Here is a 15,417-nt window from a genome sequence, read left to right as displayed (position 1 = left end):
AATAAGTACCCAAAGATATTTCTATATGAAGACTCTGAGAGAAGCTGATTGCAGGTACTATATATAGATTGCATTCTCCATTATAGCAGGCATAGAGCAGTCTGGGTTATTTTAGATTTCCCATCTAAATGGTAAGACATTTCAAAGGTTTAATGTGCTTAAGTATCTGACAATCAAATAAAGCTGACATTTCAGTGCAGATGCCAAAGAAATGACTTCACTTCATTAACCAGAATTAAGATGTTCCAACACTACATTTGTCTGACATAATTAAAATCATTTGAAGAATAGACACACTGAAACATCCTCGAGAGTGCGAGGAGGCTTTGTTTAATCTCAAAAGATACAGCCCTATAGTCAAAGCTTAAACTTTTACCTATCTATTGGTGTCCAGTATTTCCTGTTCACTGTTTCTAAACACTTCATCCATTACCTTGCCTTTACTTCAGCTTGTTGATTAACAGCATCCAGGTTCTCTCCAATGACCAAGTATCCACCACCACCCTTCAATGGCACCAGCTTCTCAGAAGCATGGAGCACACCACTAAGACTAAAAGCACTGGTATTAGCTCTCCAGCTGCTACCAACCAATGAGCCCAAGAGCTGCCCACCAAGGGAAAAAGGGAAAAAGGTTACCCTGTGAAAGCTTTGTTTGCACCAGGACCTTGTATTTCAAATCTAAAGGACACAAAATATATCTTTCTAAGCACTGCTTTGCTACATGTGGTGGCAACTGTTTTGGATTTTCAGAACAGCTTTCAATCTTACTTATTTTCACTGCTCATGCTTCATTTATTATTTCTTTCATGTTCCATTAACTTGAGAAATGACAGTCCTGCTTCTCACTTCTGTTTATGTTCAGCTTCTAGCCAATTTCACCATTGGGTACACAAGATGAAATACTGAAATCACAAAGTTTCTGGAACTGATTTTGAAGAGGAAACATTTACTAGAAAAACATGCCAGCAGTGTAGCTGTGTCCCTTTGGCAAAGGTCAGCTTTTGGGCTTCATACCCCACATTATGTTCCCCCAACTCTGTTTTCTTATAACCAGCATCTGTCTTTCAGTAAATGTTATATGTGAAAATAAATAAATATAGAATAGTTACTGTAAAGTTAAACAGATATATATATTTTTTCCTTTCTGAAAAACAGTTTCCAAGCACTAAACTCATATAGGCATTAAAGGCATTAACAGAGCAAAGCCTTCAGCCTTCTCAGGGCTTGAAAATTATTCACCTATAAGGAGAGGAAAAAGGGGAAAGGGGGAAAGGGGGAAAGAGGGAAAGGGAAGAAGTCGTGTCCAGATTGGATGTTACACTTTTATCCTAAACAAAACTTAAAGTTAAGTCTGAAATTGAAGAGCCAGGTTCTACCCACCACCTATTGCACAGCAAGAATACTTTCTGTATGTTTCTATGTTCTTAAGGGCCACATAGTGGTCTGATTTCTAGAAACCATTGACAAAAGTAAGTGACTTGAAAATTACAACATTTCATCACACAGAAAGACCTTCAGGATAAAAAAAAAAAAAAGAATGCTGTTGTTACCTTAAGCAGATTTCTCCTGTTTCTGTGATGTTTGGATGCCAGATTCTCGTCAAGCATTTTACTTTCGGAGGCTGCCAGGACAGAAAACAAAAAATTACAGTGTTATTCTTCAAAATAAAGCCAAATCACGGTTACAAGTCACAGAACTGAAAAGGGAAATATATTTGATGCTCACAGCATAGGTCTGTATGCTAAAGATCCTGACAATATAACTGCAGGAGATACACCAGCTTTCTCTGTCCTTTTAGCTTCTTTCTACTCTTTACTAATGATGGGGCTTTTCTTTTTAAAGAAAGACAAGAAAATTCATTCTCCTCTCTTGTCTCCTTCAAGGGAAACAAAACAAAACCAGGTTAGTCTCTTAAGCACTGTTTCAGCGTATCAGCTCCTGTTCAGAGCTGGATAGGAGTACAAAGAAGGGCAGTCATATCCAAACTGAAGATGCTAATGTGAAAAGCTACCCAATTTATTTTTTAGGTAAGGTCACTGGAATGTTGAATTAGACAGCGAGTTCTGAAACGCGGATTCTTAAAATACAGTTTCATTTGCTCTAGTTTTGTGAAGTAAATAAAGAGCAGGTCATAAAAATGCTGGTAGCTTAGCAACAGCACCTTATTCCATCCCTGTTCTCCAAATTACGATTTGCAGCTTTCAATCAGGCAGATAATTTCTTACAGTAGCATACTGTAAGACCAACACAGACCAGAACCTGTCAGAACTTCAATTAAATCTGCTATTATAAATGTGGAGCTATTTTCCCCCACTGCTTCCCAAGAAGTCTTCAGTCAGGAGAGAAAACAGCTCTAATAGCTGTATCTGCATAGCAGCATGCTGTGTTCTGTCTCACTGCTTTGTTCTCAATTCTCCAGCATCATCTTAGGAATGTATTTAGATGTTATCCACTTAGCCCAGCTCCTTGGAGAAAAGGTAAGAGCGCACACATGATACCAACCTACCGAGAAAACATCTGCCCAGCACTGAAAGAAATCATCACCAAAGTACAGCTACAGTTTACAGCATAGACATCAGCTTTTCTCCATGAACATTCACATCTGTCCAACTGCTGCTCAACACTCAGCCCTCAGGAGGCATCTGTGGCAGTGCCGGATCACAGGAGTACTGAATAATGAGTGGCATGCAGAAAAGTCTGACTTTTTACCTTCCAAATCCACAAACGTTCACCTTAGAAGTTCTCTGACAGCTACACCCTCATATTGTTTTGAAAGATCATACCTAGTTCTCAAAAAAAAATAAAGAGAGGAAAGCAGCAGTACTTATTCCACCTGGTGACACCAGATAAAAGAGCATATTTTATTATATGTGCCTTCCAACAGAGAATGTACTGATGAATAGAAGAAGTAAGTTTTATACAAACTAAACCTTTAAAAGAAACTCCCAAATCTACAGTCATTCACAGTGAAATAATTGGCACCTTGGTTTTCTGTAATGTGGAAAAAACAACAAATCTTTTATCCTTTCACCAAACACCAAAGTGCTTCTTATCTCAAGAATAAGACAAATCCACTGCTAAAAGTAAGATAAAGGTTCTCCTTCTCTCCCCTTCTTCTCCTTTTACAGACAGACACGGACAACAGCAGCACTACCATAAAAATTAGCTTCAGCCAAATTCTCCTTTGAGTTTTTGCTTCAAGTTATCTGAATCTTCCTTACATCAACAAATCCACACAAGCTTTCCTTGAGATGCTTCACTCGAAACCATCTCCAGGTCACGGATGTGACAGCAAAGCTTAGAAAATCCATTTATTTCATTGCTCGTAAGTTCATCCTTCTCTTCAGACTCTGCAAGACACATGTGCAGATCCACTCTCCCCACAGGGCACAGCAGCAATCTGAGTTATTTTCTTCTCCAGTTCTCAGCAGCCACTTATGTTTTCGGATCCCCTGTGAGCTTTTATCATGGAACCATCCTTGCTTCCATTTCTGCTCTCAGCTGACTTAATCTATCAGCCTGTATTCACAAGCCTCAAAATACAGCACAAACAGTACAGGAGAGTGTTGCAAGCAGTTGACAACTACGCATCTACTGACTTCAGTTTGGGCAGAAGTTTAATTTTATAGAACAAGCTTTTATCAAGTTTGTCCCTTTTCTTTAAAGATATTGCTAACAATCTCTCCCATGTTATTCTCACTGAATCAGAGGTTGGATATAAAGCACCAACCAGGACGTGAACTTCATTTCAGACCCTGATTGGTTTGGCAAGCCAAATCACACTGATGCGACAAGTATGCTAACATGGGAATGCTGTGTCTAACCAATCCTATGCAGCAAGGCCACCAAAGAGAATTAATGTCATGACTAAGAGATTATCATCCAGTTTTTCAGGATTCCAATCCCTTCCATCTGCTGTTTCACAGCTGAGATACGTGCAAGGAAAAGGTCTAAGAAGAGCAGCTCTGCTGTTAAATTCCCAGCTTCCGACCTCTGCCTAAGGTCATAAAAACCTTGGAAAACTGATTTTGTGTTGCTATCTTTAGGCATGAGTCCTTAAAGCATCAGGTCTCCAGTCCTGTAGCAATCAGCTGCACCTCAAGGAAGAAAAGGGTTGTTGTGTTTTTTTCTTTGCTGCTGTTGTTTTAAATCAAGACATCTCCCAGTCAATAGATTACTATTATTTAAAAAAAAAACAACCAACAGCTACAATTGCTCCCCTCTCTCACTGACTCGTTTCTGGGCAGCTGATCAACCAAAAAAGCAGTGCTTGGGGAACAGATGCTGCAGAGACAGAGGTCAGCACGTGGCACCGGAGGCTTTGCCACGTACTCCATTATTTGCCTGCCACTTCACAGCTTCCTCTGATGTTTGTGACAACACCATTCCCGGAGGTTTTCGTAGGCACAAACGTTGGCAAGCTTCTGTTTGCTGCACACAAATGTTTGCGAATACATTTATTTCCTAAAAGGCATTTTTTTAATGCCTTTAAAATGCCAAGTGACAGTATTACCAAACAGATTTCAGAGTTTCTAACAGCATCACAGTTTGAGGAGACACTAAGAATTAACTTATGCTGCTCTTGTGACAGTACTGCAACACCTGCATCATATCCAGTTGCTTCCTCCTCCTACACAACATCCCAGCAGCTCAAAGAATAGGTAATATTAAGTATCGATCTTTCTGAAGACTTCCAGAGCTATTGAAAAACCCTTGATAGCTAATATCAATACCATTAATTGTATCAGCACAGTATCTTTTCAGAGTTGCTTCAACTTTAGAGGGGAGGAAGACCTCCCAGGATTAATTTCTTCTTTCCTTTTTGTATTCAGAACATGGACATTATTTATGGGAAAAGCTGCACAGAGTCTGAAAGACATCAAGAGCTCAAGATTACCAGTTTGTGTGTGATGTCCATAAAACAGTGCTATAGGAATCAAGAAAATCTTGGCTATGAAGGAAAATCAGAGTGATTACAAGAGCTTGGATCCAAGCAGTGGATTCTGAAGATGCCAGGTTTTCCTACAGCTCCAAAAATCAGCAAGCCCAAATCAGATACTTATGGGAGGAACAGATCCGACACGCACAAATCTTTTTTGCAGACAGTTTTGGGTCATGTATGGGATGAAGTTTTCCTTTCAAGACGCTTTTCACCCCAACAGTCCCAGGAAAGCAGGTGTGTTAGTTGAGGACCATGTGCATGCACTGGTGTCCTTATGACCAACTCGGCTTCCTCCCATAGGGCTGCATGAAGCATCGCCTCTGACCGTCTGCTCAGAGGCCACAGGAAAAGGATGACCAGAACTGCCCACGCAGGCCCCATTTCCAACATGGGACTTTAAAGACACTTCTAATGTTCAGATTGTTCTGTAGTAGTGCTAACATTACTAGCAGTACTAACTCAGTAACAGTGAAGACAATTACTGAGACGATCCAACAAGAAAATGCACAACTGCAGTGCCCAAAGAGTTCCCCTCTTTGGGAAACACAATGCTTTAAAAGAAGTCCTTGGTAAAACAAGTCCTTGATGAGATCTCTTCCCTCTCTTTAGCCTGCCTGCAAAGCACAGTGAAATACATCCTGTCAGCTTGCAGAAGCAGCGTGACACAAATTACCTCTTGCAATGCAGCACAGATCTATCTGAACAATTCCTCTTGCACACCCAATAACTGATTAGAAATGAAAACCTTTTCCTGTTCTCGAGCTCAGATGCTTCTAAAATTATCCATCTCTTCAACAGCTTAAGTAGTTTTAATTATGGATATAATGGAAGAACCCTTATAATATTTTATTGCCTTACAGATAATCACCACAAACATTTCCAGTACCACGTACAACAGCTCAGTGATGCAGAAGTGCCTGATCAACCAGCTGTGTGCTCTGGGCACAAGCAAGAGGCAGCACTTCACAGCAAAGCTCACCCCAAAGCATCCTTCCCAAATGTTAGGCTCTTGAATCTTTGCCCTGAGGGAGTGCACAGCCTAGGTGACACAAGTCAGTGCCTTATGCTCACAGATCCACTATTACCTCCAGTGCTTTGTTTCCCTGACAGAACAGCACGCATCAATTTCAGTTCACAACGCAACGCTTACCAAGTTTTTCCTCTTCAGTTACAATTTTAGCAATTTAACATAACTAAATTAACATCCTGTGCTCTCATTACCGTGAAGCAAGTCCTTTCCTGCAAGAGTTGTTCACATGAATGCCTTAAACATGATAATAGAAGAAATTTAAATGAATATATATTGTATATTTCTCCCTGTACTCAGCAATGCCACAGTGGTTAAACTGCCTTAGTGATGATGTCTAAAAAGTCAGATGGATGAGAATATGGGAGGGTTCCCCTTTCTGCCATGAATGCCATGTTCCTCCAAGTATTTTTGATGGCGCAGTTCATTCACATTAAAAGGAGAATGCAATTACTTAGTGACCACCTTTGTAGTTACAGAATGTTCATATCGTGTATAAAACTGTCACCATGGGAAGTTCTCTGGTGAGGTTACATGGGGAACTTATAAAGAAAAGCAACTGCAAACATTAGATGTACTAAAAGAACCTACCTAGAAGGACACACAGGATCCAGGGTTTGGTTACATAATAAAAGGAATAAAACACTAAACTGCAATAGAGTTTCTTTGGAAATCTTGAAAATATTTTATTCTTATCAAAAATTCCCAGGAAAACAGTCAAGGAGAGAAAAAGCTGTGAAGAGAGATCAAAACCCGTTCCCTGAAGCTGTGCAGGACCTGACATTGCTACCACTTAACTCAGATAGCTAGATAGCTAAAATACTGCTAAGTGTTGTTCATCTCTTGACCACTGACAATGGAAAATTGATTCAGAAATAACTGTGGTCCTCCACTTACAAAAATATAGTGCATGCCCCCGTGATTATAAGCACCAGGAATATTAGGGAACTTATGAAGGCATGTTCTGGAATGCCAGCCCAGTTCCCCCACTCCCAGAGGCAGATCTTTTCTATCCCACTGGAGCTCTTCAAGCTCAGTCTGAGAATTCAGGCCATCCCATTCCAGACTGCTGCTCCTCCTTTGTGTGTATATATATACTGCATGAAAAACAGTGCTGCGACTGCAGCCACTGCACATATACGATGCTGAATTTAGTCTTGGTGCATCTGAATCCAAATCAAAGGTCTTCTCGGACACATTTCTCTGCTATCCTCTCCTACCCATTCTTCAGCCTTTCTGAAAGAAGACCTCTCAAATAATAACATCAAATGTCAGAAAACAGAAAAGATGTAAGAAAAAAGGTTATGAATGCGAGCAAAATAAAAAATGTTCAAACTAAAAGTTAGGCTTCCTTCCTTCTGCAGCTCATACCTCTCCATGCAATTATTGCAATTTAAATGCTCAAATGAATATAATTTTCCTGCATATCATCAGAACACAGAAGACCAAGAGTAATTCATGAGAACCAGACATACGCCCCACCTGTTTTCCATTTTTGGAGTTTGCTTTTTCCTACAGACTGCTAAACTCTGAAAACAATGTCTAAAGTTATTTTTATTGTAATTGTACCTCCTCCTCTCTTGCCACAGTCTGTAATTTTAGTAGAGTAAAACAAAGCAATAACGTTTCTCATGTTCAAAAAGAGCAAGTTCCTTGGAGCATTCTGTTTGTCTATAATAAGAAACTGTGATCATGGGGATGTCCTCTGGAAAGCTACTTGCTTACTAACCATTGAAACAAGGGTTTTTTTTATAGATAGCAGTTTGGGAGACAACCAGCAGAATTGGTGGAGTGCACTAAAGGCCACTTTCCATGTCCTCCACTGCACCCTCTAAAAAGGAGAGAAGCACTACAGTCCAATAGCAGAAATATATGCACAAGTTGAAGGCCCAATAAAAATAAAAAGCAAAGACTTCCCCTTTCTGTTCAGTTGTATAATTCTCTCTTCTAGACACTATTTCTTTGGTGAGAATAATCAAGCTCAGGTCTCAAAAATAATAACCAGGGCAGAACAGACGAGAGTGGAATCTCAGCCAAAAAAGTCTGACTCCCCATTTGCATTTCCAAGCACCCTCTGCCAGAGCTTTTTTTTTCTTTAAGGAATAATGTTGGTTTCAGATGCTGCACTACCAAAGTGTAACCAGATTGTTCTGTATTTTGATAGTATTCTAGCAAGAGAGAGAAGATCCTCTCTTAGACTCAATGCCAACTTTCCTCTGAAGTCCTAATACATAGAAAGGAAATGTAACTACCTCTAGACCAATAATAAGATACTTACCACCATATTGTAGGCATCAGGAACTTCAATTTCAAACTGAAATTTTCCACCTTGGTAATAGCCCTCATCTAGCAAAGAAAAAAGAACCACAAATATTAAAATAGTTAACTTAGAGAAAGTAACCAATGCCATGTTATACAAATTATGTCATAACTGAGATTCAAATAACAACCTCAGGTCATCACCAAATACCCCAACACCAAAGCACTAGCTGCTTCCAACTCCAAAAATAAAGAGCTGGTTACACACCTTGCTGCTAATGCATGCTAAATCCTTCTTAACCACAGCACCCTCAGACTTGCACCAGCAATTACTATCACAGTAGGAATAATGGTGTGCCAAGAGCATGTGCACTATAATAAAAAAGCAAGTCAGGTCTTTTGACTGACAATTATCTCACAGTGGGTGATGCACCAATTAAGAAAATCTGCCTGCTTCTCTGTCAACCTGAGATCCAATAGTGAATTATGAAAAGTGCTAAACTGTAAAATATGAATTCTGAACATATCTAGTTGCATGTAACCAGAGACAATAGATAGCAGACTGTAATTCCTGAGATGGCTGTGCTTGGATGCTGACATGCTTGCAAGCAATCCGATACATGTCTGTCTGGCATTGCAACTACAGAGTTTTGTCATTATTCTTGTTCTCTGCATCACATCGTGCAGCCATAGCAAAGAACTGATAGTCAGGAGAGGTTGGTTATCCTCATACAACTGTTTAATATGCAATTTTTAAAAACAACATTGCAAAGGAAAGCTTAGCAAAGCAATCCGTGTTTTAGAAAACGATTAAAAAGAGACATTTCTTATTATCTTATTATCTGTCTAACTTCCAAAATGCTTCTAGCTCTTCTACTATACATCACCAACATCCCACTGGGATGACAAGGTGCCTTCTGGACCCCTTCCCACATCTAGTGCTACCAGAGCATGGAAACAGAGCATGGCTGATCGTTCCCATCCCAAACAGGTTTATGGCTGCCTCCATTCTGGAACTGCTGGCTTCCAGCACCCAGCCCACCCAAACCTCTGGTCATCCCATAGATATCTGCACGGAACTGCCAGCCTTACCCAGTGCAAAGCTCACTTTAATAACCTACTGAGAGTACACATTTTTCAAATACATCCTTCATTTCCAATTCAATTTTGAAGTGCATTTAATTTATTAAGCAGACCTCTCAGGCATGCTGCTGTGCTTTATCAGGACATAACTGCACATGCATTGGTTTTGATAGGAAAAAAATACACAAGTCAAAGCATTTATATTTTGCATTCAAATGTAGTGGAGATAATGATCAGTAAAGCAAAACATTTCTGAATAATCAAGTGTATAAAGGTGAGTAACACCTAATATCCTTTTGATGAAACTGCTCCCTGTCAGATTTGCCACACAACATCAAAGCAAGATGTTGTTTTAAGAAAGAACCATTATAGAAATGGTTCAATGCTCCACCTGGAGCTCAAACAGCACAGTCACCACTGAGCAACCCTGCAGGATGCAGCTGACTGCACTTCATTCACCACTCAGCACACTGTAGAATCTATTTAACCAAGTTGCAGGAATCCTCGCTGTTTCCAAGCGTGATGCCACACCTTGTAAAAATCACAGTTGGAAGAAATAAATGCACAGGTCTTCCACAGAGCAGAGCAAAACAATAGCAATCTCTTCAGTGCCTGCTACAATACTAACCATGCAGATCAGTCTTCCATCAGTGTTCTCTTGTTCACAAGCACTTAAGCTATCGCTTCTCAACATCACTTTATTGATCTGGACAAGGGGATTGATGCATTCTCAGTAAGTTTGCAATGACACCAAGTCATGTCAAAGTGTTCATCAGTCTGAGGGTAGGAAGGTCCTGCAGAGGGATCTGGATAGGCTGAGACCAATGGGATGAGGTTTGACAAGATCAAACGCCAGGCTTTGGTCACAACAACCCCATGCAGTGCTATAGGCTTGGGACAGAGCAGCTGGAAAGCTGCACAGAGGAAAACAACCTGGGGGTGATGATCTATATGATCTCAGAGGTCTTTTCCAGCCTTAACCGTTCTATGCTTCCATGGGAAGTTTGTGTCTCCTGCTTAAGAAGCATGTCTGCACAGGGAGAAATAAGGCTGCTGCAATGCAAAGGAGAAATAGGACCTCTGTGAAGGCTGCTCACGAAGCCCAGCAGCAGAAAGTTATTTTTCATGGGCTTAATTTCAATAGTTCCCGGATTCCGTGGCCTTGGAGTGTAGCACACAGCAGCCCTTCATGTTCTACCCCTGCTCATGCAAAATAGGTATGTCTACATGTGTTTTATGTCAAAGAAAATCCTCAGATTTAATCAATCTTCATTGTAATCCAATTGTTCAAAAACAAAAATACTCAAAAACAGCTCCAGGGAAAGACAGCTTGCCAGAAGGTTGTCAGAGTGCTGCCAGCTGAACAGCAAGAGAAAAGCCACGCTCTGCATCTCTGCACACCAAAAACACCAGGCACAGCCTCCATCTGCAGGAACATTTAAAAGCACGGGCAGCAAGACTGCTGATGACATTGCTCAGAAAATGCACAGAGATAGGGGGGAAAAAAAAAAAAAAAAAAGGTGAAGAGTTCTTCACTTTCACTACCTCCTCACCATCAGGCAGACACAGCTCAAGGCAGCTCCACACCCACCCAGTCCAGGCAGGGCCTCCCAGCAACCACGCAGAAATCAGACAAAGCTGCATGAAATCATCGTGGCAAAAAGACTGCATTGTGTCCCACAGGATTAGTGAGACAAATTGGTGTACACATGGGTGAAACAAGAACTGGAATTAGTGCAAGAGGTACAGCAGAACCAGACGATGGAAGAACATTCCTTTTCCTTAGCAAAAAACTTGTTTCAGATTAGCTCAAACATTTTTTAACCACATATTAGCAGTTCCACAGGCCACAAGAAATTCCTATTGTATTACTTTTGTTTTATTTTTCTGCGTTCTACACAAGGCTGAGAAATCTCTGCAACACCTAGAGCACTCCAGACATGGCATTTCACAGTGCAGGTAAAAGGGCCCATGAGAACTGACTGACATTCAAACACCACTTCTTCCAAGCTCAAGATCAGTATAAACCTAGGAGTAGGAAATCAGGCAAAAGTGGCAGGAGACCTGTATGGATGAGCACAGGACTCATGGAAGACCTCAAAAGGAAGAAATTCTATGAAATGTAGGAAAGGGGTCTGACCACTTGAGAGAAACACAGTAATGCTGCCAGAGCATGAGGGGATGAAACGAGGAAGGCTAAGGCCCACTGGAAAGGGAGGTCAAGAACAACAAGAAACACTTCTTTAAATATGTCAATTGCAAAAGGAAGGCTGGGGAAAAATGTAGGCCTGTTGGTGAACGAAGTGGGTGCCTGGTAATGAGGACACTGAGAAGGCAGAGTTGCTGAATGCTTTCTTTGCTTCAGACTTTACTAAGACTGACCCTCAGGAATCCCAGCAAGGGTTTTGACAATGTCTCCCTTAAGATTCTCATAGGTAAGCTTCAGAACTGTGGGACAGACAAGTTGAAAGTGAGGTGGATTGAGAATTGGTTGACTGGCAGAGCACAGAAGGCTGCAGTCAATGGTGCAGTCTAATTGGAGACCTGTAACTAGCAGCAGAGCACTGCAACAAGCTGTCCAAGGGGGCTGTGGAGTTCCTTTCTCTGGAAACATTCAAAACCAATGTGGATGCTTTCCTACTGTAACCTACTATAGGGAACCTGCTTTAGTAGGGGGTTGAACTAGATGATAGCCCAACGTCCCTTCCAACACCTACAATTTTATTCCCTTCCCTGCCCCCATACAGACTTAAAATCCCTCGATCTTTCAGCCATGTAACAGTGCTGGAAAGAACTAAAGCAAAGCTAATAGTAAGCAAAGCACTGTAAATAAAAGAGCTAATTAAAATAGTTTTAGCTCCTAACTTGTCCATTTACAGGAGATTTTTTCAATAAGTGAATATGTCTGAGCTCCAGTTTGTGTCTCCTGCTTAAATTTGTCTTCAAGCTACATTAACATTCCTCCTATTGCAGTCTCAAGTTTCTTTACTAACAACCTAATACTAATCTGTGTTTGTGAGGTGTACTGATGGTTAAACGCACAGTGAAGATACAAAATTATTTTACGTTTAAAAGAAAATGTAAGATAATTAGGACGGGCCACAAAGGATGTGCATTTGATAGCAGCTCCTTGAATCATAAGCATTGAAACGCTCAGCCATGCTCACTGACATTTGTCATTTCACGGTATGCAAAGCAAAAAATGAGCATTTTATTAAATCCCTAAAGAATGTGACTAAAATAATCATGCTAACCCTAACCTACACAACTGCATGGGAAACAAATTAATTAACTCTATGCATTCCTCTAGTCTTCGTCATGTATAAGCCACCTAAACTCACCTTTTCCCTCTGCCCAGGTCATTACTATGTTTCACTTTCAGCTTCAAATTCCGTGCTTCAAATACCAGCGCAGAGGCAGGACTCTGTGTTGCAAATATCCATCTCCTTATTTTCCCTAGCATTTGATCCAATAAGGTACAGATACCAAAATAGGAACAGAGGCAAGTGGTGCCACGAGCACATTTTTCAATGACAGAAAAAATTGGTAGATATGACGCAAGGAAAAAGCAGCTCCAGCAGCAGCATCTGTCTTAGGAGCAAGCAGTTTATCCATTGTGGCTGTAAAATCTGTTTTACTCTTTTTCCAATGCGTGCTGCTATACAGTCTCTCACTGTGCACTGCCATACCATAAAGGAATCAGAACTTCTTAAGCACAAGTCAAAATAACAATTTTTATACGATGAGGATTTCTAGAAGTAATTTGGTGGTGCAGTGCTAGAAACACTTCCAGGCAGGATGAGGAAGAACAGCCCTTCTCCCTGTCCACATTCATGCAACGCTGTTTGGGCGCTACAAAAAATGGTTGTCTCCAATCTAGAATTTTACCCATTTGAGCCAGAAACATTCTGAGACAACAACTTTGCTGCCTCTCTGTTACCTCAGAGAAAACTGAAATTTAGCATATTCCAAAGGTAATCAGAAAACTGCAGCAATTTCCGTGGTATGTGTTGTGTTCTGCACTGAGAGAGCTGTGCCAAGCTGTCGCTGATCACAAGATTCTGTACCTGAATTACGCACAGCTGAAAATAGATATTTACTTTGGGCAGGCTACAACTGCAGCCACTTCAGCTGTGCAGCTATATTTGGAGCAACAAAATGTTCATTAAGATCATCTCATTCCCAAAATCATTTAATGAAGCTAGTACAAAAACCATGCACTGCATTTAGCAATTGTCTTCCAACTCCAACAGCCTGCACAACAGTTAAAAGACAAAAAAAACCTTATGTATTTAGATACCTTAAAATTAGTACAAAGAAGCTATCTATCTTTTTCGCATCAAGACATTCCTGACTTGCACTGATGATCCTGTGAAATCATCTCATTTCCAAAACATAATAAGCAAGTATCATTTAAACTGAAAAACAATGAGTTGTTACAAACAGGCTACACTCACTAATTAAATGCAAATACATCTCCTGCATAGAATGAGACGTTAGTAATAGCACTTACATTTATTTTATTCTCTTTTTTAGCATACTGACAAGGAAAATCGTACCCGTTTTTTCGTACCCAAAAGAAGTCACACGAATGAACTCGTTAGCAAAGAGCACCCAAGATTCCTACTGCCAAAGAAGGGCCGGTCGGTTCGGGCCAGTGAAAAGGCAACACCGCCATCTAGCGGTCATTTCCTATCAAGCAAAAAATATTCCTCTAACCCTGCAAACTGTGAAGCATTATTTGCATAGGCAAGATGTCCCAAAGACTGTCATACGGCATGCAAATCCTTGTCGATAAATATCCACAAGAAATCTACACCGATAAGAATTCGCTGACCTAAGAGGTGTTGCAACTGAACTCTCTAACTCAAACATTTCAGTGCACTGCACACGTCAGTGTCCTCATTTGAACTGCTGCACAGTCTCAAAGATGATTTGCAATAAAAGCGTTCCTGACATTTAAATAGATGATTCCATGCAAAACCATCCGCAACAGACATCGTTTTCTAATCCAAAATATGAGCAAACTCCATAATTTCTGATTACTATTAAGAATCTCACATGGAAAAGATGAATGCTCAAACTAATTTCGAGACTGTTTTTGCTGACCAACATGCCAGCAGCGTACTTAAATCATACTAAAAGATTTAACTTCCACACACTTGAATTTTTAAAGACATTTTTAAAGACCAAGAGACTCCCACTTGTTAAGCATCTTCAGATAAGCATAGATTTAAAGTTTTCCAGCAGTGTTACATCACCTGTGTTCTAAATTCTACAGAATCAAGCAATCTGTATATATAAATAGGAATAAATCTGGAGTTCAACAGAGCTATAATAATTTCTCTAGACGTGGTCCAAGCTTTTTTTTTTCATATATATGACTTGAAATAGGCTCAGTAAAACGTTTTCAATCAAAATGAGTCAACAAGACTTGAATACTTGCTGAACTTGCTATATTTTGATAGCAATCTTATTGCAACGTAGTTCTCAAAATCCAGCCCAATTTCCCCACTGCCCCTATGAAACCATCACTGCATTACAGCTGTCTTTGACTAGAAAGTTTACCATATTTTGTAGTCCTTGAATTGTGTTTCCACCACAGCAACACATACAGAAGCAAAAGCTATAGGTTTAGAAAATTACCTGGGATTACAGTTAGCTGAAAGTAATGAAGCTTGTTTGGGTCAGGAAAATTCACTTTACATGTACCTGTGAAGCAAAAGAACAACTTGCATCAGATAACTGTTTGTCCACTGTTGAGAAAACAAATATATCATCTTTCACATCACCTGAATTAGCACCCTGATTAATTCCTATGTTCCAGTTCAGTGATTTCCCATACTTTCTCTCTAAGTGTCTTTTCTCCATACAGTTATAGGTTACCTGCAGTAACTCGGTTTCTTTGAGCTGGGAGGGAGAAGTTGATTTCCTTTCAGTAAACCCCATGTGTCTCATACTCTAAAATGACAAAGGAATAGGTCTTCTATATGGATGCTAGCTATAAGCTGAGAAGGCAGCATACAGAATCAGCATCCTTTCCTTAGAGATTCCCTAACAGGAACACATATACCTTTAACATTTGATCATACACAGCAGTTTCCAG

The 15,417-nt window shown here is 40.2% G+C and overlaps 1 protein-coding gene across 7 annotated transcripts in view; it reads right to left on the bottom strand.

The window, feature by feature from the left end:
* UBE2F (ubiquitin conjugating enzyme E2 F (putative)) overlaps positions 1-15,417 on the bottom strand; it is a 65,184-nt gene that overhangs the window by 36,450 nt on the left and 13,317 nt on the right. For all 7 annotated transcript variants that reach the window (XR_014884468.1, XR_014884470.1, XR_014884469.1 and 4 more), the window contains 3 exons: positions 14,958-15,023; positions 8,248-8,315; positions 1,551-1,621 (listed from right to left, as the gene is read on the bottom strand). Coding sequence is in view for 4 of the 7 variants with exons in the window: in XM_085228413.1 (XP_085084539.1) it covers positions 1,551-1,621; positions 8,248-8,315; positions 14,958-15,023 (205 nt within the window). In the remaining 3 variants the exon portion in view is untranslated. The remainder of the gene's footprint in view (positions 1-1,550; positions 1,622-8,247; positions 8,316-14,957; positions 15,024-15,417) is intronic.

This window comes from Meleagris gallopavo, chromosome 7 (genome assembly GCF_905368555.1).
Source record: "Meleagris gallopavo chromosome 7, MGAL_WU_HG_1.1, whole genome shotgun sequence".
Lineage (NCBI taxonomy): Eukaryota > Metazoa > Chordata > Aves > Galliformes > Phasianidae > Meleagris > Meleagris gallopavo.
This window is presented reverse-complemented; position numbering and strand designations above follow the sequence as displayed.